The 23,399-nt window shown below is 43.9% G+C and overlaps 1 protein-coding gene across 2 annotated transcripts in view; it reads left to right on the forward strand.

The window, feature by feature from the left end:
- ITIH6 (inter-alpha-trypsin inhibitor heavy chain family member 6) overlaps positions 1–23,399 on the forward strand; it is a 119,383-nt gene that overhangs the window by 42,496 nt on the left and 53,488 nt on the right. The window contains exons 1-2 of one of the 2 annotated variants that reach the window (XM_068248360.1): positions 6,895–6,979; positions 14,782–14,936. In XM_068248360.1, the coding sequence (XP_068104461.1) occupies positions 14,854–14,936 (83 nt within the window). In that variant the 5' untranslated portion in view covers positions 6,895–6,979; positions 14,782–14,853. Of the gene's footprint in view, positions 1–6,894; positions 6,980–14,781; positions 14,937–23,399 lie in introns of those variants that run through there. The other variant, XM_068248359.1, reaches the window with a different exon arrangement.

Genomic DNA, 23,399 nt, shown 5'->3' on the forward strand with positions numbered 1-23,399 from the left:
AAAAGTGCGAACTCCCAACGCGATTATTTGCATTCAACCTGAAACCAATGCATGTCATTGGAATCATTTCTGTAGATTTCTGCACCACGCATTTGTTTCCCATGTAAGGATTGATGGCCGCATATGAAAAAGTCACATTAAAGGATACCCGAACTGACATGTGACATGATGAGATAGACATGTGTATGTACAGTGCCAAGCACACAAATAACTATGCTGTGTATTTTTTTTCTTTCTCTGCCTGAAAGAGTTAAATATCAGGTATGGAAATGGCTGACTCAGTCCTGACTCACACAGGAAGCGACTACAGTGTGACCCTCACTGATAAGAAATTCCAACAATAAAACACTTTCCTAGCAGAAAATGGCTTCTGAGAGCAAGAAAGAGATAAAAAGGGGAAAATCTTATCAGTGAGGGTCAGGTCTGAGGCAGCCACTTACATACCTGATATTTAACTCTTTCAGGCAGAGAAAGAAAAAAAGGAACACAGCATAGTTATTTGTGTGCTTGGCACTGTACATACGCATGTCTATCTCATCATGTCACATGTCACTTCGGGTATCCTTTAAAAACGTGGAAATACAGGAAAAGGTATGCGAAATGCAATATGCTAGTGGAATTAGACCCCAAAGGTGGTCATCTACAAGTGATTCGACTAAGAAATAGATCCCTTTCTGATGGAAATCTGATCTGCAAGGAATCTATTACTGGGGGGGGGGGGGGTTGGTTGGGGTACTCACCTCAGGAGGGGGAAGCCTCCGGGTCCCAATGAGGCTTCCCCCTCCCCTGTAGCTGCAGGTAATCCAGCCTCGGTTGCCCTCAAAGCAACCCGCAATCCTGGCTTGACAAGGCTGACAAGGCTTGATATATTTATCTTCCCTGCCTCCAGCGGGGGCGCTGTTGCGGCTCTCAGCACAGAGATAGGCGGAAATAGCCGATCTCTGTCGGGTCTGCTCTACTAAGCAGGCGCAGGAGACTTGCTCCTGCGCAGTAGAGTGGACCGAGAGTGATCGGCTATTTCCACCTATCTCCGAGCGGAGAGCCAATCCTGCACTGGAGCCGGGAAGGTAACAATTTACATCCCCGCTGTTCAGAGGGGCACAGCGAGACCGCCATGGGAAACAGGAGAACGGGGGAAGCCTCGATAGGATCCGGAGGCTTCCACCACTCGGGGTGAGTACCGCCCACGGGAACTTTTTTAGTTACACGCTTTCTTTAAAGTAACACCAATACCCTACAAGCACTTTTTGACAAAACTGACACAGGAGAATGTGGGAGGGTCAATAGAATACAGTAAGTTATCCACTATTGGGTGGTCATGGTGGTGGCCCTAGCCTAGTGGAACATTTTATTTGAATCAAAAAAAGTTAGAAAATAAACTTACAAAAACAAAACAAAAACTTTTTGAACTTGGGAAGATTGCATCTTCATCACAAGAGCGCACCACTATTGTAACATTGTGCTCTTTTGCAGAACTCAAATGTATGACACAGTTTAACACAAGGTTTAGCATTCTCTTTCCTTTTTATTGTAATAATATATTGCCCAACTGGGATTCATTTGGCGACGTGGTGTGGATTGCAGGAAGAAGCTTATAAGATGATCCTAACAGAAACACGGTCTCCCAATGGGTTTTACAAATCACTTTAAAGTGTAGCCTGATACGCTCATATATTTGTCAACTTGACAGCTTGGGTTAAAAGATTTCCTCTAAAGCCAACCTGAAGTATAAAAAAATATATAAAATAATTAATTGTATGTGTAGTACTACTGCTAAAAACAACATTAGCAAAGTAGGACTGAGTCTCGTATTTTTATTTTCAGTTTAATACTGTAGCTTCATTTTTAAGATTGGATTTTAAATAGCAGCTGTGGCAATCTGATGCAAAATCTACTTAATTTTGCTGCAAAACACACCGAAGTAAAGACCATTCGAACTTTCCTGCACTAAAACCTTATCGCAAGCCTTTTTCCTGCTAGATAATAGCTTTTTCCTTCTATTTACTTATTTTTACTTATTATGTTCACAAGCTCATTTGCATAGATAACAACTCAAGTTTTTTAACACTTGTTGTACTGGAAAATTGAAAGGGACTTCAGGAAAATTATAAGTAAGGTTTGTACTATAAGTACGTACCTATGTCTATCTCATCATGTCACTTTGAGTAAGCTTTAAAGTGGACCTGAACTCTTGCACAAGACAGAAGGAAAACAGAGAGAAATGTTTCCTGTATGCATTTAGAGTGTTTAGCATCTCTAATTCCCCCTCATCTGTGACTTATCACCACTGTAATTTGATCTATCTGCTGTGTCAGCTGGCTGCCTCAGCAGAGCAGCTAATTTGTAAACACAGGGTGTTGGGGCATAAAAGCAGGAAGTTGACACACTCCATATTTATTGCAGGATTTGCATCAGCTGTAACAAAGAAATGTTTTTTCTTTAACGGTTATTATGCTGTTGCTTATCTTGTAGAGCAGAGAGGAAGTTCTCTGGGTTCTGGTCCGTTCTGGTCCACTTTAAATATAGCATACCGTGCAGTTGTAAGTATTTCATTGTCTGGACTTGCCTTAAACAGGATCACATTAACAAAATTAGCCAACAACTCATGTTCTGCAGGATATGTAAAAACCAAACTAAGTACATTTTTAACGCATCGGTGCAAGGGGGTCCACTGTTGGTTTTGTCCATCACTGCCTCAGGTGAAAACATTTTAAGAGTTATACATACTGCGCATCCTTATTGTGCCTGGCTTCCTCTCCATGCTGCCACTATAGTTTTTATTCATATCACTGACTGGTCCCAGTTGGAGCAGGACACTTGCGCTGTCCACTACGCACGCCCTCGTGGATCACGCTCTTGAACAGTTCTGTACAGCAGCAGAGATGGATTAAGATGAAATGGGGCCCTGGGAAATGTAGTAGCTACCTTATGATTGTGGGATGGTTCCTGGTGGTTATACTTCCAACCACCAAGGTTCTGTAATGAGAGGGACCAGGAGCCCGATGGTGCAGTACCGTTAGGTAAAAGGAGGTTAGGAAAGAGTAATAGATTATTCTCACAAGGGTAGGTTGCACTCCTGCAACCAACAACAGAGCCTACGGGAAAATAACCGTTCCCGTTTGGTATCCCAGATCTGCTCAGCAGGTACTGGGTCTGCAGCAGTAGCTGGTGTGGGCACCTCTTTCAAAGACAAAGAAGCGCCCACACTTGCTACTGCTGCAGACTTAGGCACTTTGTTATTGACCTGTGGAAGCGGGCTAGTATCTGTGAAATGCGTTGTCTTATTTTTTGTGCATCATTGCATCTATTTCAACCCATATGGTTTGTTCATTGATGGAGGTAAGACCAATTTACTTCTATACTCTATGATTTAAAGTTCAAGTTATATTCTGGGCGCCTCCTACAAGTTTTTTTTCTCAGCTATAGCTACCTTATGGTCCTTTTGGTAATCTGAGATGGGAGAGGGGGTTAGAGAAAATGTCAGTATTTCATGGGCATAGATGACATATGCTTGCTGCATTATATAGTGGGCACAGATGACACATGCTTGCGGCAGGGTGTGAATTAGAGATGGATTAAGATGAAATGGGACTGTAGGCAACATAGTAGCTACCTTATGGTCCTTTTAGTAATCTGAGATGGGCAAGGGGGTCAGAGAAAGTGTCAGTTGGGCCCCCTGACACCTACTAGGCATCAGGCTCCTGCCCAGGTTGTCTTGGGGATGATCCTGCTCTGCTCCTGAGCATGCATGATTTGGGAACAGTTGGAACTGCCTATGCATAGGATGCTCCCAGTGATGGCTGCTACACTCCTTGAGTGAGGGCGTATGCAAAGGGCATGTGTATGGACAGAGCATGGACCCTGGGGCGAAAGCAGCAGCACAGAGAGGAGGCTGGGCACAGTAATGAGCCTGGAGGTGTCTGGAGACCTTATATCTGAATGGATAACAATTCTGATGGTTTGTCCTGGTCTCTAGAGAAATTCACCAACATGGTATGGGAAGACCACCAAATGTCCGATGCTAACATTGTGCTATTTAAAAAAGGGGTACATTGTGTACAGCGGTCGAGAGAAGCCCATTTATGTGGTTTGGATGGCAACATGGGAAAGAAGCAAACCCTTCAATTCAGATGTTTTTGTGGCTCCTTTATCCTGCACATAGTGTTACAAAATCCCTAACAGTCATTTCCGGCCCTCCCATCAGTGATCACCTACGTTGGCAACAAAAACTTTGCTCCATATTTTAACATTTTCTTGTTTGTACACAGCATCATCTGCAGCCCTAAAAAACTGGTCTAATTTAAAGGCCCTTCTCATATAGTGTGTATGTACAGTATGACGTTCAACTGATATCAGTTCAGCAAGAGCTGTGCATTGGTCTGTTCACCAAAAACCCGGTATGTCAACATTATTAGGTAGTTGGTAAAAAAGTTTCTCTCTTAAGCCTCGCACATACACACACTCCAATAAAATCGTTGGAAAACAAATGATGAATGACCGATGAACGATTATCGTCAAACAGGCCCATTCATCTTGACCAATCCGTTAAGACGATAATCAACGGTAATCGGTAGAAAATACAGGTATCGGACGATGGTGAAAGATCATTCCATTCAAAACATTCACACTACATTCTACCGGATCCTCAGTTTTAAACTTGAACCACTAACGATTGGTAACTAGTTACACCATCGATGGTTGTAACACCATCGTTGACTTCAAATGTGTCATGTTGTCAACAGACATTGGTCATTCCCCGGGGATCGTTCGTTTTCAAATGATGGCTATTGAGCGTGATTGCAAGGAACAAGGCCAGATTAATACTTTTAGTGCCCCAGGCCAACATTTCATTTGCTCCCCTTCCATGTGCAGGAGCGTGCCTCCCATTCCATGTGCAGCCCATCACCCATATGTAGCAGCCCCTCTCGTTCTTGTACAGCTCTCTTTGGCAGCCGCTCTCCTCTTCTATTTGTTGTTACCCATTTGCAGCCTTTCTTTTCAATTTGCAGCCTCCTCCTTCATATGCAGCAACCCCCCTCTTCCATGTCCAGCTGCCCCCTTCCATGTTCAGCCACCCTCTTGAGCTGCAGCCATCCATGGCCTGGGCCTAGGTGGCCTTCCCAGAAATCCGGCCGTAACATGAAACCCCTCCCTCCCAAATTAAAACATTAAAACAATGAGGGTAAATTCTCATTTTTATAGGAATAACCCCCCCCCCCCAAGTACCCTCTGGCTTTTGCCACCACTCCATATCCAATTTACCCAGTTTATAAATTGGTTCAAAGTTGTGGACAAAGGCTTGAATAAGGAAAAAAACTTTTTATACTGGTATGAGGCTGATGCTATTTAATGCCATAACTGTCTCAGCCTATATAGCTAAACTTGTGAACTCGGAATTTACGATGCCTCTGTGACAGTCTGACTCCCAATTCAATTCTCAGCTAACAACTTCTCTCCCCATTTAGATGTTCTGTTTCACTTAAAGTGGATCTGAACTTAAAACTTCTCTCTGCTCTAAAAGATACACAACAGCATAATAACCTTTAAACAAAAACATGTATTTGTTACAGCTGATACAAATCCTAAAATACATTTGCACAGTTCATACTTCCTGATTCATGGAAGCAGACATATTGTTTACAGCCTGTGCTTTCAAATGGGCTTATCTGCTTATCTGCCATAGGCAGTCATGTGAAACATGTAAGGATCAAATTACAACTAGTGATTAGACACAAATGAGGGGGAATCAGACAGCCTAATCTCTCTAAATACATACAGGGTGCATTTCTCTATGTTTTCCTTCTTTCCTGAGCAAGAGTTCAAGTCCACTTTAAGGCATCTTAATGACATGTATTCGTGTTTGAAAAGAATCTGTGTATCCCCTTTTGATGTTGAATGTATATATATAGCTGTCTGTTCCATCAGCTTGTAAGCAAACAGGATTGAAGCTCGACAAAGGCTATACAGCCGACAGCTCACTTACTCTTATTTTTTTAAGTTAGCCAATAAATTGTAAAAAAAAAACTTCTTGCTTTTACTGATGGCTAACACGCAGAGCCGGATTCACCATAAGACATTGTAGGCATGTGCCTACAGGCGCCTGATGATGGAAAGGCGGCTCAATCCCCTCCTCGAGCGCCTCCCTCCCTCCTTTCCTATGCAGAATACTGAGCGGAGTATAAATGAGAGGTTACTCAACCTGTTCTCAACATTTCACTGATGAGATCTCCATTCTTTCGGGGGCACCACTACCTACTTAATACTGAAGGTACCTCTGGCTACCTAATACTAAGGGGCACCTGTAACTACCTATGACGGGTAAGGGAAAAGTAACAGCTGGGCCAGCCAGCACACATGCGGTGCAGTTTGGTGGTGGTTTGTAGGTTCATGGCGGGGGAACTCTAAGGTGGCAGGACATCTGTGCCTATAGGCTCCTGTGATGTAAATCCTGGCCTGTTAAGTACAATACCCTACAGCTACCCTTATGCACAATACAAGACAAACAAGTCATTCGCTTGAAGTTTGTATCTATCCTGTAAAAGAAAACATTGTAATATTAATATAAATAATAAAACACTTACAGTATTACATTCAGTGTAGCATTATAGTGTATGGTTGCTTATACATAGAGAAAGTTGTATGTTTCGTCAGTATGAGTAAGAATGAATGCAGTGTTTCAGCACTGTAAATCTGCTAGTGTAGAGGCCCATGTGAATACCATCTGCTGTAAGAAGTCAGTTACCGTATGATGTAAGTGTAGAACGGTATTTAGCGTCCCAGCATGTGTACAGTTGATGAGAGGCTGTGCTGTTAAACGGCGCTTTTATATTTCGCATCTTGCATGCATATCCTTTCACTGATTAGAAGGTACCTCTTGCTAAGATCCTGGCTTCCCTCAGTTAAGAGGAAGCATCTCAGGAATGCGAGGTGGACAGGATGTTTACACAACAAGCCTGCGGTCTGTGCCTGCTGAGAAGAGGTATAAAAGCCCCAATCATCTCTGTGCCCCAATGTCCCAGAGTCCCTTGTAAATAAACATGAGCTGAATGTGTTCCGTGACATGCAGCACCTGGCCCTCACTGATTTCAGAACAAGTCCATTAATGTAGTAATATTCTCCATGACCAGAACACATCAATATGCAAACATTCCCCATGACTGCTATAAGCAAGGGGTGGGTTACCAGCCAAAAGCCTTAAGTGTGAATTTTCAATCATTCTACTAAACATGTAATTGTAAAGTATCCCTAGGACAAGTTTAAAGTTGTTAACGCAAACATGAAGTTTCGGTATCATCCTTACCTTGCTAGCCAGTAGCCAGAGCTTCATGATCTAATCTCACGGAGGCAGCCATCTTGCTTTTGGACATTTTGGAAATAACCTTACCTGCAGAACTGATGCCACTGAGGGATCTTTGACAGATGCTCCAGAAACTAGGGCAGTGGTAGTCCACTTTCTAGTAACAGGAGAAGGCCTCATGTGCAGCCCATTAGTTTACCAAAGGTCTGTACATTATACTTAGAGTTGAGCTCCACTGGTTTTGCCTTTGTAACCCACCCATGGCTGGGATTCCTGGAAACGTTTGATGAGGACCAGACTACTGGAGGGGTACATGCAGCCCTGAGGCCACATGTTGGGCACCTCACTGTGTCTTCTGCTTCTTTGCCAGATGTTGGTTTACAATAGAAGGGCACAGCAGAGTGAAACAATCACGCGTTACAGTCCACTTCACAGAGTAAGACAGGAATTTTTACTAAACGGACGTTCGTGTATGGAATCTTATATACACAACAATCAACCTACTCCAATCTAGGGTTTTATAGGGGGGATGCAGAAGTTCAAGAAATGCATATGTGCGGAAAGTTCATAAAAATCCATAATATGCAAGAGCTTCACTGTAGTTCAATATTGCTGGACGCGCATTTCATGGCCAGAACCCAGCTGGTAGCTTCTGGCCATGAAACATGTATCAACTACGATGAAAGAGGTGGCTACTGAGCTACTTTTTTGTTGTTGTTTTTTTTTACCCTATAGAAACTTGTCAATAGTTAACCTACCTTAAAATAGTGTCAGGTGCACTACACTTAATGCATAGTATTTTTTCTTTTATTTATCAGGTTTAAGTATATTATTATTTCCTTCTCTCTCATACTCTGCCTTACAGTTTTGAACATCCTAGTAAAGGCACAGTTGCACAGTGGCTTCCTCCCAAATTGGCCTTAGACTATGTTAAAGAGGATCTGTAAAAATAAAAACATCCCCTGGGCAGTACATACCTCGGAACGGGGACCGTCCTGCTCTGTCCCTCGATTGCGTCGCTGGCAGCCCCTGAACAGCGGAAGGGTAAAGATTTACCTTCCCCAGCGCAGGCGCAGTAGCGGCTTTCCGTTTGGGCTCAGGCGGAAATAGCCGAGCCCGACCGGGTCCACTCTACTGCACAGGCGCAAATAATTTTGACAGACTTTTTTTTCACCTACTTTGTTACTTTTTTAATTGTAGAGTGAAAACTTTATTTTAAACAGAAGATGAAAAATTATCAGCTAGAAGAAAACTTAGGAGAAAAAGTGAATTAGTTTGAGCCCATGGGGTCATTTCCTATTCTTGAACTCGCCAGCGTTAAGCTGATCCTATTCTAGTTAGTTCCCGGCAAGGTGTTAAAAGACTCACTTGGTGATTTAAGTCCCTAACGCACGCCTTCCACTGCAACTGGAAGTCTTCTTTACACTAAGGAGACCTTCAAAGCTCCCCATCGGTCCTTGTCACGGCCGGATCTAGACTTTTTGCTGCCTGGGGCAAACTTGTGAAGATGTAGATTTTGATTGCATCTCATGTTGTGCAGATTATGTAGTAGTATTATATTTATTCATTATTTAACCACTTATGGTTCTTGGACATGAGACTCACTCCAGCAACCAGCAATCAAAATAAATTAAAGTGACAGGTAGCTCATTAAAACATTTTTTCTTATTCTTTAAGTTTTACCCCAACCAGACTAATAAACACCTTGTGTCACCTATACTTGGCATTAAGATTTATGGACACCTGTAATGGCTGCCACCCATAGCAATCAGATGTGAGGGCTACAGGTTTTTTCTTTTCTTTTTTTTACTTTGTTTTAGCGTAATTTACACCCTTTACCCAGGGCGTTGCTAGAATCCTAAGAGATTTGGGGTAAATTTCGGCACTCCAGATGAAAAATGGGTATGAACGCACATCAGAATGTGGGTGTGACCATGGGTGGAGCCAAATTTTCATGAACTTAATAGTGGTCTATGTAGGCCTGGCCAGCAAAATGTTGGATGAAGCCCCCTCCACATTATGCCCTGCTTATGCCAAGCCCAATCCTGGGCACAACCCAGTCGTGCTTGGCGGAAAATAAAATTCTGATTCTTCTTCTTCTGATTCTGATTAATACAAAAAGCACAGCGGAAGGAACTACTCAACTTCTCAATCAGCTCTGCAGCTAGCAATTCTCCCCCTAGCACCAAACACTAGCTGAGAGAAGCCCAGAAGAAAAGATGTCTGGAGAATCTGGAGGCCAAGCGGTCAGAGATGAGGACTGCCACCCGCTGCCTGACTGTGCCTGGGTGACATCGGGCACCCCAGAATAGATCCGTGGAATGTGCCACTGATGTTTGGGGATATGGAAGTAGAGATAGCCCGGACCTACCGCAAAAGTTCGGTTCGCTCGAACTTTCGCGAACCGCAATAGACTTCAATGGGGAGGCAAACTTTGAAAACGAGAAAAATTTATGCTGGCCACAAAGGTGATGGAAAAAATGTTTCAAGGGGTCTAACACCTGTAGGGGGGGCATGGCGGAGTGGCATACACGCCAAAAGTCCCGGGGAAAAATCCGGATTGGACACAAAGCAGCGTTTTAAGGGCAGAAATCACATTGAATGCTAAATTGCAGGTCTAAAGTGCTTTAAAACATCTTGCATGTGTATACATCAATCAGGTAGTGTAATTAGAGTACTACTTCACACTGACACACTAAACTCACAGTGTAACACACCGCAAACAGCTGTTTGTGTAATGACGGCCATGCTGGACTGGTGTGTACCATGGCGTGAGTGCAGGCCGTGGCGGTTTTCAAGCCCATATGGTCGACGGGCTGTGGTAGCTCAATGATAGAACAACAGTGACTGTCCAGCTGATCAAATTTGGTCTGTCCACAATGAAGCAACGACCTTATTATCTTTGGTGTGCCAACCCCGAGACACTCGAATAGCCGGTGGTCCTTGCTTCATTGTGATACGCAAGCCCCTTCACTGCAGCAAGGTAATGATCACGAAGGGGAATGGGCACATGTACATGACTTTTGTTTTGGTTGTTGCAGCCGCAGTGCAGGCAGAAAAATTAGGCAGGCATGTACACGCACCAGAAAAATTATTATAGCGGCCGCTGCTAGCAGCGGCCTTAAAAATTCAGGAATCCGCCTGGAGTCCTGGACCCTGTTGGTGGTGTTGGAGAAGGCAGTCAAGCGGCCTGCGGGCAGATATGCTGTGTGGGAAGCGACTTAGTCTTGGGGCAGGCAGTCACACAGCGTGCAGGCAAAGATGCTGTGTGTAGGGCTGACTTAGTCTTCGGGCAGGCATGAGCATGCTTTGCAGACCAGGCATCCGTGGTCAGATGGACCGGTGTGTGGCATTTGTGTGCTGCTTATCCTCAGGTGGTCATCCCATTGCAGTTTGTGCTTTGTAATTATGTGCCTTCTTAAGGTAGTTGTCCCTATGCAGGTCTTGGTCTTTCCACGGCTCAATTTTTGGGGGAAGAGAGTACAGACGGCATTGCTCTCATCTGAGGCAGACACACAAAATAATGTCCACACTGCTGAGCCCTGGGGTGATGGCACTTTGGTGGTGGCGGCGGCGACTGAGTGTTAAGTGGGGTGCCAGAATCCGAGGAGGAAGATATGTCACGCTTCCGTGCGGATGCTGAGAAAGATGAGATGTTCTGTGTTAAATAGTCAACTTCGTCCTGAGAATATTGAGGGTTGATGGCACGTGCCTTCTTCTGAACACTGTACTTTGGTCGAGGGACGCACGACACCACGACAGCACGACCTCGAACAGACCTGCCAGGTGGCCTGCCTCTGCCTTTTGTTTTGTCCATAATGGGGGGGGGTGAAGTGAAAGGTATGCACTGACTTGACTAATACAATGTGCAGTCACACAGGTGCAGTTAACAGGTCTGCACGGAGTGGTATATCACACTGCATGCACTCACGTAGGTAGGTGGATGCACTGAACACAACAGGTAGGTATATGCAGTGACGGGTATTACAATGTGCACCTGTCACACACAGACAGGTAGCGGACAGGCACAGTGACACTGCATGTGCTCAACTCACGTAGGTAGGTGGGTGCACTGTGAACAACAGGTAGGTAGGTATATGCAGTCAGGGCCGGGCCGAGGCATAGGCTGGAGAGGCTCCAGCCTCAGGGCGCAGTGTAGGAGGGGGCGCAGAATTCATTCAGCTGTCATTCCTAATTGTGTTTGAAGCAGAAAGAAATAAGAAAAGGGGATACATGGCAGTGACTGCAAGCCATAAAACTAGATATTATAGGTGTTGGGGAGGTTGTGGGCCCTGTGGCACCTCTTAGTCTAATAGCAATCAGTGTGTGATGGCTGGGGTGGCAGGGATGGAGGGGCGCACTTTGGTGTCTCAGCCTTGGGTGCTGGAGGACCTTGTCCCAATGCAGTAATGGGTATTACAATGTGCACCTGTCACACACAGACAGGTAGCGGACAGGCACAGTGACACTGCGTGCGCTCCACTTACGCTCAGTCAAGTCTGACTGGATTAACTACATGCTTGTTTCAGGGCTGTGACTCAGACACCACTGGTGTCAGAAGATCAACAGAACTGCCAGGCAACAAGTATTGTTTAAAAGGAAATAAATATGGCAGCCTCCAGACAACTCACACCTCGGATTAAGTTTAATGTAGAGAGCTGCTGAATCCTGTAAAGAAACCTCGTTCCAGTTACTCTGCATCCATGATTCCTAAACACAACACTTTCCATTGTAGGTTACTCTTTGAAATAGCGAATGGTTTACATAGCTATGGTATCTAGTATCTCCCTAGTCCCCTGAGAGCCATGAGGAACCATAGGCCAGAATGACAAATGCTTCAGGATTTAGGCAACTGATCTTCTTCAAATGACACATTATTAATGAAATCACTTGTAAATGGAGCAAATATTGAAATACTTCCTGTGATGCTCAGTTCACAGAGTTCCCTCATAGACTTCCTTCATATTGAGCCGCCTGACAGATTAAACATATGGACCATCAAACAAAAAGCTGACTATGAAACAGGGTTTTTTTTTTAAATTCTGTAGAAAAAAATATGGTGTAATGTCAGTGCAAATGTTTCCTTTTTGTCGTTGGTTCATCATTTCCAGCTATTTTGACTTTGAATGGAACTTTGTCTTGGAAAAAGGAAATGAGCAATCTTCAAATATTTTCTTACTACTATGAGATGAAACTTAGGTTTTCTTGACATACAAGCAGATGGCATGGAAAACAACATGGTTGTCTGGCTGCAAAGTCCCACCAAAAGCCTCCAGCAAGGCAAAACTAACCATGTTTCATAAATTCATCAGTATATAAAATAAAGAAAACATGCAGCCTCTTGCTCTGTCTTTGTCATGCCAACCTCCTACATCTCTTCACGACCAGCTGTCGGTGGTAGTACTTTCTAAGAGCCTAAAACTTGTAGGCCTACCTATATAGCAGACCCATTTGTCACTGTCATATCAGTTATAACAGGACTCATTTAAGGCAAACCTGAAGCGAAAGTAAACTTATGATATAATGAATTGTATGTGTTGTACAGCTAATAAATAGAACATTAGTAGCAAAGAATAGAATTTCAAATTGTTTTCCAGTAAAAGAAGAGTTCAAACAAACTTCATTTGTTATCTACACAAAAGAGCTTCTCTGAGCTATTCGACCCAACTTGGGTGGAATACAGTCCCGTTTTCTGAAGCAATTAAACAGCAAAGAAACAGTGAGAGACAGCTTGAGATAAGGTTTTACTGCAGGAAAGTTCAAAGGGTCATTATTTCTGCTTTGGTTTATAGTTTAAAAGGCTGAGTGTGCTTTTAAAACTGCACCTGTGACGTGATGAAATGTTATTAAAAAAAAAGCTATTTAACTGAAAAAAATGAGACTCTTTTCTTTGCTGCTAATGTTCTATTCCTTAGCTGTACTGAACATACAATTTATTATATCATAAGGTGTTTTTGTTTTTTTTTTTGCTTCATGTTTTCTTTAACCTCCTTAGCGGTAACCACGAGCTACACTCGGGGTGGAAAACCGCAGCTCAGAGCGGTAACCTCATGCTACACTCATGGTAGCCGCCGGGAGGTCCATGCAGAGCATTGCGTGCAGCAGGCGTTCTCACTCACAGACGCTGGCAGCCATTCATCTTCTGGTCCACAGAGGCTTTGCTTCCCCCTGGTGAGATCGCTTACGACAGCCGGCCATCTCACTTTAGGGTTACAGCGCCACCCAGAGGACATAGGGAGAACTGCAGCGCTGGATCCCAGGGAGGTGAGCGAGAGCAGAGGCTGCTCCAGACTCTCTCGTGGTATGATTTTTTTTTCTTGCTGTTAGGGTCTAAAAGCACATTAAAAAATTGTACCACTTTTAGACCCTTAAATCAGGAAGGAATCATACCGCCAGGGAGATTAAAGTGTATAGGTATTACATGGAACCAGTGTCTAGTTAGCTGGTCATAATGATGAATCAGTGCCAGTGGTGTAGCTGATGAGTAGTGGGTCCAGTGTGAGTTTTGCATTGGGCCCCGTCAAGCATTCTAAACATAACAATTGATAGTTTCACACCAAAACCTGCCACAGACAGCCATAGTATCAGAGATTTGCAAGCTGGGGAGGGGAACAGTTTAATAATCACCACTATTGAAAGCACATATTCACGTGATCATCAGCTTAGCACCAATGACGAGCTATTACAGCAGCTGAAGGAGGACCCCTGGTGGCCCTTTCTGATCCAGGGGCCCAATGCAGTCCCAACCTCTGCATCCTATTGCTACACCACCAATGAAAGCACTGATGTCCTGTAGAGTTTAATAGAAAATCTTCTGAATATCAAGATTTCTGCTTTGTATTGCCATTACCTGACAGCTATGATTAAGGACAAATACCTGGCCAAAACATGTTCGCTATCTGTGATTGCTGGTCATTTTATTGGATACGTCCAGAATAAAGTCACACAACTTTGGACATTGTGCAGATCATTTTTTCTTTCCATTGTTGTGTTTGGATCGGGCATCCAGGATCATGCACTGTACACGTTTGAGGGGAGTGGGCTGAACAGACCTTTTATCATAAAAAACGTGGTCATAGCCCAATCAAAACTGTGAATAAATGCCCAATGGTCTGCCTGGTTATGCATTACACACCTGCAAAAACTGGTATTTGCCTGGTTTAGGAAGAGTTAGGCAGATCTAACCAAGCGATCTTAATACCTGTTCTAGGCCAGTGATTCAGGAAGTATTACAGGAAGGTGATCATCAGCACAACATATATACATGTGGATCTCTACAATGTCATCTTGAATCTAAGATTTCGGTAACATTAAATTGTTTTCATGCTAATTTATCAGCGTTATAAAAATATCCACAGTAAGCCTTAAACTTGGTGGTTATGAACAAACGTTACAGAAATCAAAGAAATGCCGATTAGATTACAGTTTATTTCCATTTTAAGCATTGGCACTTTAACATTATGCCTATCTTTTATCTTCCTTAGCTAAAGATCAACAGCTTCCTTATTCAGTCAACCATAGTCTCCCGCTATGCCTACACAAAGGTACAAACCGTCATGCTTAATCCTCATGCTGAGTCTAAGGAGGCCATCTTTGATTTGGAGCTGCCAAGTTCAGCATTCATATCCAACTTCACCCTGTAAGTAAATTCTTTCTTTTCTTAAATATTGCTAAACTGAGGTTGTTGACATCTAGGGTTTTTAAGAGATGTCTATCATGGCTGAGATGCATAATCAGGAGTTCCCCTTTATCTTATTACACACTAGGCAAGAGTCTAGAGTTTCCCTTTAAATTTGCTCTCCACTCTATCATTAGCTAAGCCATGATAACCTTTGTAGGGAAATGCTTCATAAAAAGTTTCTGAGAGGGTTTTTCCACTTTAGTTGCAGAGAAAATTGTATGCCAGACTGTAATGACCCTGGAATCCCCCACTGTCTGCTTGACCTCTACTGTCCTGTTATTTCCTGTAGTCTGCCTGATACTTTCTGCAGTTTGATTTCCCCCTAACTCCCTTTTACTTCCTGTTGTCTACATGACACCTATCTTTCTTTTACTTCGTGCAGTCTGCTTGACCCCTACCCTCCTCCTACTTCCTGCTGTGTAACGGAAACCTATCCTCCTTTTACTTCCTGCACTCTAGTCTGCTTGACATCTATCCTCCTTTTCCTTCCTGCAGTCGGCCTGACATCTATCCTCCTTCTACTTCCTTCAGTCTGCCTGACATCTATCCTCCTTTTCCTTCCTGCAGTCTGCCTGACATCTATCCTCCTCCTACTTCCTTCAGTCTGCCTGACATCTATTCTCATCCTATTTCCTGCAGTCTGCCTGACATCTATCCTCCTTCTACTTCCTTCAGTCTGCCTGACATCATCCTCCTCCTACTTCCTGCAGCCTGCCTGACATCTATCCTCCTCCTACTTCCTGCAGTCTGCCTGACATCTATTCTCATCTTATTTCCTGCAGTCTACCTGACATCTATCCTCCTTTTACTACCTGCAGTCTGCCTGACACCTATCCTCCTCTAACTTGCTGCAGATCACCTGACACCTATTCTCTTTGCCTGAACCCTATCCTTCTTTTACTTTCTCCAGTCTGCCTGAAACCTACACCATACCTCCGAACCATCTCAAGTTGGTTGGGACTGTCCTATGTTGGGAGGTATGGTCCTATGCTTATCTCACCTTTGCCAGCCTCCAGTGATGCCTGCCCATCCTCTACAACTACAAACTTGGCTGGATAAAACAAACCTGCACCCTTTCTTCTTGTAGGTCTAAGACCCTAGGTTCCTTCTTGTCTCCAGGCTTGTTTCAATTTCAGGAGACCCTCTGGGAAAGCCCTCAACTTGTCCAGTGTTTCTACACATTTCTTCTATCAACATGCGTTAGATATGACTACTATCATTTTTCAAGGTGTGGAGCATGAACAGAAATGAGTGGGGGGGGGGGGGGGGGGGGGGAATTATCCCTGTCCCTATGCCATTATCCAAACATGCACAGAACAGGGCTTGGTTCTTTGGGTCACCTTAATTTTACACTCCGGGTGTCAGGGACATTGATGCTCTTTGTAAGATTCATTCAGGATTTTTTAAGGTAGATTGTTGTCTGTGTTTCAATGTTATGTCCACTGTCTCTTTAAATGTAACACCCGTGTATGGATCTAAAACCTACCTTTACAAGCTGAGATAATTTAAGTGCTAGACAGCTATGATTAAGGAGCCAGACTAAATCCTGCCGGCACCGGCCACTTTCCACCACCTTTGGCCGGGGGTGGTTAAATCAAAATAAGGTTTGGTGCAGAAGTTGAGATTGCAAGCACAGGGGAATAATCTGTGTGCATGGCTAATGGACAGAATTGGCTAATGGTAGAAAGTAATGTTGCTATTCTTGCAGATATCATACAACATTTTGCAGAATTTTTAACACACAGGAAGATAGTGACATATTGCAGAAGGATATAGTACAGGTGGCTATATTGGCACGAAAATGGCCGATTACATTTTTGAGAGAATCAATGTAATGGCATGAAACATGCCAGCAACATTTTGCACTTCCTATTTGTGATAAGCAATTTGAGTTGGGCCGAACGGTTCGCCTGCGAACAGTTCCAGGCGAACTTTGGGGGTTCGCGTTCGCCTGCATCAGGCGAACTTTTGCGGAAGTTCGATTCGCCCCATAATGCTCTATTGAGCAAAATTTTGACCCTTCATATTACTGTCAGCAGACATGTTTTTGTCAAACACACTGCTCTCAGTGCTAGAGAACCCGCCCACCCTCTCTTCAAGCTAGGTCCTTTATACCATTTGACTCAGTTGTCTGCCTACACTAATTAGTTATGGGACAGCTGCTACACACTCTGCTAGGGAGATTTTAATTGGCCTCCCTCCACCCCTTCTACCTATTCCCTCCTACCGGAGGGAGGAGGGTCTCTTCTGCCAGGGAATTATACTATTTTAAAAACCAGTATACATCATACCATAGCTGGTAATCAAACCCAGATCTCACTGTGTGGTGGGCACGTCACCCTAAGCACTGTACCACTACAGTAGTAAGTGAAGCTAGCCTAAAATGTACCATTTATGCTCAATGCAATAGAACCATTAGGTTGCTTAAAGGAGAACTGTAGTGAGAGGTATATGGAGGCTGCCATATTGATTTCCTTTTAAGCTATACCAGTTGCCTGGCAGCCCTGCTGATCTATTTGGCTGCAGTAGTGTGAATCACACCAGAAACAAGCATGCAGCTAATCTTGTCAGATCTTACAAAAATGTCAAACACCAGATCTGCTGCATGCTTGCTCAGGGTCTAGGGCTAAAAGTATTGGAGGCAGAGGATCTGCAGGATAGCCAGGTAACTGGTATTGCTTAAAAGGAAATCAATATGGTAGCCTCCATATACCTTTCACTACAGTTCTCCTTTAAAGGGAACCTTAACTGAGAGTGATATGGCTGTTTCCTGTAAACAATACCAGTTGCCTGGCAGTCCAGCTGATCTTTGTGACTGCAATAGTGGCTGAATCACACCCTGAAACAAGCATGCAGCTAATCCAGTCTGACTTCAGTCAGAGCACCTGATCTGCATGTTTGTTCAGGGGCTGTGGCTAAAAGTATTAGAGACACAGGATCAGCAGGCGATTCAGGCAACTGGTATTATTTTAAAAGGAAAAATCCATATCCTTCTCCGTTTAGGTTCCCTTTAAGGATTTGTAGCATTAAAGCCAACTCACATTGGCTGGGATTTGAACCTGGGTCTCACTGTGTGGTGGTCAAGCACACTAACCACTGTACCATATGAAGCTGGCCTAAAATTTACCATTTATGCTCAATACAAAAGAAAAAGTAGACAAGACAAATAACATTTATATCACACTTTTCTCCTGGCGGACTCAAAGCACCAGAGCTGCAGCCACTAGGGCATGCTCTATAGGCAGTAGCAGTATTAGGAAGACTTGCCTAAGGTCTCCTACTGAATAGGTACTGGCTTACTAAACAGACAGAGCTGAGATTTGAACTCTGGTCTCCTTTGTCAGAGGCAGCGCCCTTATCCATTACACAATGCAGCCACTGCTTACAGATATTTAGCCAGACATGGCCTTCTCTTTTGTGTTCAACAGTTGTCAAGAGAAAAATTAGACAAGATAGCAGTGTTAGGAAGACTTGCCTAAGGTCTCCTACTGAATAGGTGCTGGCTTACTGAACAGACAGAGCTGAGATTTGAACTCTGGTCTCCTTTGTCAGAGGCAGCGCCCTTATCCATTACACCATGCAGCCACTGCTTACAGATATTTAGCCAGACATGGCCTTCTCTTTTGTGTTCAACAGTTGTCAAGAGAAAAATTAGACAAGATAGCAGTGTTAGGAAGACTTGCCTAAGGTCTCCTACTGAATAGGTGCTGGCTTACTGAACAGACAGAGCTGAGATTTGAACTCTGGTCTCCTTTGTCAGAGGCAGCACCCTTATCCATTACACCATGCAGCCACTGCTTACAGATATTTAGCCAGACATGGCCTTCTCTTTTGTGTTCAACAGTTGTCAAGAGAAAAATTAGACAAGATAGCAGTGTTAGGAAGACTTGCCTAAGGTCTCCTACTGAATAGGTGCTGGCTTACTGAACAGACAGAGCTGAGATTTGAACTCTGGTCTCCTTTGTCAGAGGCAGCGCCCTTATCCATTACACCATGCAGCCACTGCTTACAGATATTTAGCCAGACATGGCCTTCTCTTTTGTGTTCAACAGTTGTCCAAAGAGAACCCCAGATAGCCAGGTAGATTCATATCTCTCTCTTTTCCTAACACTGCTACTGCCTATAGAGCATGCCCTAGTGGCTGCAGCTCTGGTCCTTTGAGTCCACCAGGAGAAAAGTGTGATATAAATGTTATTTGTCTTGTCTACTTTTTCTCTTGTATTGAGCATAAATAGTAAATTTTAGGCCAGCTTTAGTTGGTATAGTGGTTAGTGTGCTTGCCCACCATACAGTGAGACCCAGGTTCAAATCCCAGCCAATGTGAGTTGGCTTTTATACTACAAATCCTTAAAGGGAACCTAAACGGAGAAAGATATGGATTTTTCCTTTTAAAATAATACCAGTTGCCTGAATCGCCTGTTGATCCTGTGTCTCTAATACTTTTAGCCACAGCACCTGAACAAGCATGCAGATCAGGTGCTCTGACTGAAGTCAGACTGGATTAGCTGCATGCTTGTTTCAGGGTGTGATTCAGCCACTATTGCAGTCACAAAGATCAGCTGGACTGCCAGGCAACTGGTATTGTTTACAGGAAACAGCCATATCACTCTCAGTTAGGGCCCATTCACACTTAGAACCGCAGAACGCTGGCGATTACCGCCGGCGTTTTGCGGGAGTGAATTTCCTGCGATTATCGCGGAAAAATCACTGGACACTGCAGCGGTTTTGGAGCGATCGCGATTAGCGTGCTTTGCATGCTAATCCCGATCGCAAATCGCGGAACGCTCGTCGCCGGCAAACCGCTGCATGCAGCGCGGTTGCGGTTATCGCTAACCGCAACCGCGGCAGTGAGAACACTGCCATTCGCTACATTGTGTAGCGGTTCTTGCAGAACCGCTAGCGGTTTGCCGTGAGCGGGAATCGTGCGATTCCCGTTCAAGTGTGAATGGGCCCTTAAGGTTCCCTTTAAAGGAGAACTGTAGTGAAAGGTATATGGAGGCTACCATATTGATTTCCTTTTAAGCAATACCAGTTACCTGGCTATCCTGCAGATCCTCTGCCTGCAATACTTTTAGCCCTAGACCCTGAACAAGCATGCAGCAGATCTGGTGTTTGACATTTTTGTAAGATCTGACAAGATTAGCTGCATGCTTGTGTCTGGTGTGATTCACACTACTGCAGCCAAATAGATCAGCAGGGCTGCCAGGCAACTGGTATAGCTTAAAAGGAAATCAATATGGCAGCCTCCATATACCTCTCACTACAGTTCTCCTTTAAGCAACCTAATGGTTCTATTGCATTGAGCATAAATGGTACATTTTAGGCTAGCTTCACTTACTACTGTAGTGGTACAGTGCTTAGGGTGATGTGCCCACCACACAGTGAGATCTGGGTTCGATTCCCAGCTATGGTATGATGTATACTGGTTTTTAAAATAGTATAATTCCCTGGCAGAAGAGACCCTCCTCCCTCCGGCTAGCAGAGTGTGTAGCAGCTGTCCCATAACTAATTAGTGTAGGCAGACAACTGAGTCAAATGGTATAAAGGACCTTGCTTGGAGGAGGGAGGGAGGGTGGGCGGGTCCTCCAGCAGTGATGTGTATTTCACTCAATTAGGTGTGGCTCCAGGTATTAGACCTTTTGAAACATGTTTTCTATCATTTTTCCAGCTGATAGAATTTTTTTAAACTTTCAAAGTTCACCTCCCCATTGAAGTCTATTGCGGTTCGCTTTCGCGGAAGTTCGCGAACAGGGTTCGCGAACCTAAAATCGGAGGTTCGGCCCAACTCTATAAGCAATACACTGAATGTAAATCATGTTAATATGGAACATTAAACCATATACCAAACTACACATGTAACGTAGTAAGGTAAGGATCAACATATTACAGTAATTTAAATCTTGCCTTGCAGGCTTTCTAATTGGCTTGTTACCTTGCAAAGATCCCTCCCTAGGGTTAAGATGTAAGGAATTTTAAGGGATTGAGAGAGGGGCAAAATCACACCAGTCGGCCCTTCTGCTCATGCACGACCCCTCTGCGCATGCGCAGCAAAGCTGACTGGCTGGGCCAGATTACCAGGACCGATATCACGCAAACGAAGGCACTTGGGGCGCATCAGTGCTCATGGGGCTGGAGGAAGCCCTGGGTGAGTATAAAATCTTTTTATTTGGACATCTCAGATTTACTTGAACTATCTATAAACCGGCTCTATATTGTATGACTGCTATCAACAAATATACTGTATAACATGTGTGAGAGCTTGGTGGTTAGGCCTGCCGCTTGGCACTGCCAGGTTTCCACAATAGAAAGGTAATCCAGGTCACAGCACAAAAGGTTTGGGGAAGAATCTGTGTGCATGGATAAGAAACTGGCTAATGGAAAGCAAAGAGTTGTGGACAATGGATCATATTCAAAGTGGGTGACTGCTAGTGTGGTCCCACAGGGGTCAGTCCTGGGTCCAGTAGTGTTCCATTTATTTATTAATTACCAAGCAGATGAAGTAGAAAGTAATGTTGCTATTCTTGCAGATGATACAACATTTTGCAAAATTATTAACACACAGGAAGATAGTGACATACCGCAGAAGTATCTGGTTTGAATGGCTAATGGCCAATGAAATTCAATGCTGAAAAATGTAAAATCATGGATCTTGGTCGTACTAGCAGTCTAGCACCATACCAAATTATAAAAGGGATATGGATGGGGACATCAAACTTGGAGAGGGATTTAGGAATAAAACACTCGTTGACAACAAATGAAATAATCAAATTCAATGCCAAACAGCTTCAGCTAAAGCAAATCAAATGTCGGGTTGCATTAAAAACAGAAATAAAGACTTGGAATGCTAGCATAATACTGTCTGTCTTTAGCTCTCTTGTAAGGCTGCATTTTGAATATGGAATTTAGTTCTGGGCACTGCATTATAGGAGGGACATTGCAGTTTTAGAGTAGGTACAGCAACAAAACTGATTAGAGGGATGGAAGTTCTCACTTACCAGGAAAGTTAAGATAAGCTGGGTTTATTTAAAGAGACTCTGTAACATCAAAAACATCCCTTGGGGGGTACTCACCTCGGGTGGGGGAAGCCTCCGGATCCTAATGAGGCTTCCCACGCCGTCCTCTGTCCCACGGGGGTCTCGCTGCAGCCCTCCGAACAGCCGGCGACATACCCGACTGTAAATTCAATATTTACCTTTGCAGGCTCTAGCTGTGGCTGCTTTCGGCTCCGAAGTAGACGGAAATACCCGGTCTCAGTCGGGTCCGCTCTACTGCGCAGGCGCCAGAAACTTGCGCCTGCCCAGTAGAGCAGACCCAACGGCGATTGGATATTTCCGCCTACTTCGGAGCCGACAGCCGTCAGAGCGCCTGCGCAGGAGCCGGGAAGGTAAATATTGACGTCATCTTGCACGGAGGGCTGCAGCGAGACCCCTGAGGGACGGAGGACGGCGTGGGAAGCCTCATTAGGATCCGGAGGCTTCCCCCACCCGAGGTGAGTACCCCCTAGGGGACGTTTTGACGTTACAGATTCTCTTTAAGCCCCATACACACGTTCAACAGTGGTCAGTGGTCTTTTATGCTTTCACAACTTTTGTTGTGAATCAAGTTGAAACACCTAAAAAAGTATTTTACCATTGTTCAAAGAGCTGATAAGACTGATAAGAAGTCAATCCAACCATTGAATTGATCCAACCATACAATATTGATCAAAAAACAGGCTTCCCTTACAACAAATATTCAAACAACACTCTCAGTCTAAATTACCTATATAAAAATCAGTAAAACTCCAAATAAATAAATAAATAAACTCCAAATAAAAGGGGCTAGGCAGCGAGCAAAGTAAGTGCAATATCAAGACCTCATTTAATATGAACAAATGCAATATGGTTGCTACACGGTCAGCGCCTATAAGGTGAAGAGTGTGTATAGACTGGAAAGATTGAAAGAATGAAAAGGAGAAAAGTACCTGATCTTTCCAGTCTATACGCACTCTTCTCCTTATAGGCGCTGCTGACCGTGTAGCACTAGCAACCATATTGCATTTGTTCATATTAAATCAGGTCTTGATATTGCACTTATGTTGCTCACTGCCTAGCCACTTTTATTTGGAGTATTACTGATTTTTATATAGGTCATTTAGACTGAGAGTGTTGTTTGAATATTTGTTGTAACTGAGGGAAGCCTGTTTTTGAGCAATATTGTACAGCCTTTGTGGACACTGTTATTATGATATACAATACTTTGTTGGACCCCCTTGCTGCTTGTTTTAATGTTTTTTTCTGGATGTCTTCAATAAAATGATTTTGTAGCATTATCTGGTCGTAGAGTTTTTTGATTACGGAGCCCTCTACACAGATGCTCTTTTCTTGTTCATGGATGCTCCGATGCATCATCTGTTGAGGCACTTATTAAGGGTAACAGTAA

The sequence above is a fragment of the Hyperolius riggenbachi genome, chromosome 8 (genome assembly GCF_040937935.1).
Source record: "Hyperolius riggenbachi isolate aHypRig1 chromosome 8, aHypRig1.pri, whole genome shotgun sequence".
In the NCBI taxonomy this organism is placed as follows: domain Eukaryota; kingdom Metazoa; phylum Chordata; class Amphibia; order Anura; family Hyperoliidae; genus Hyperolius; species Hyperolius riggenbachi.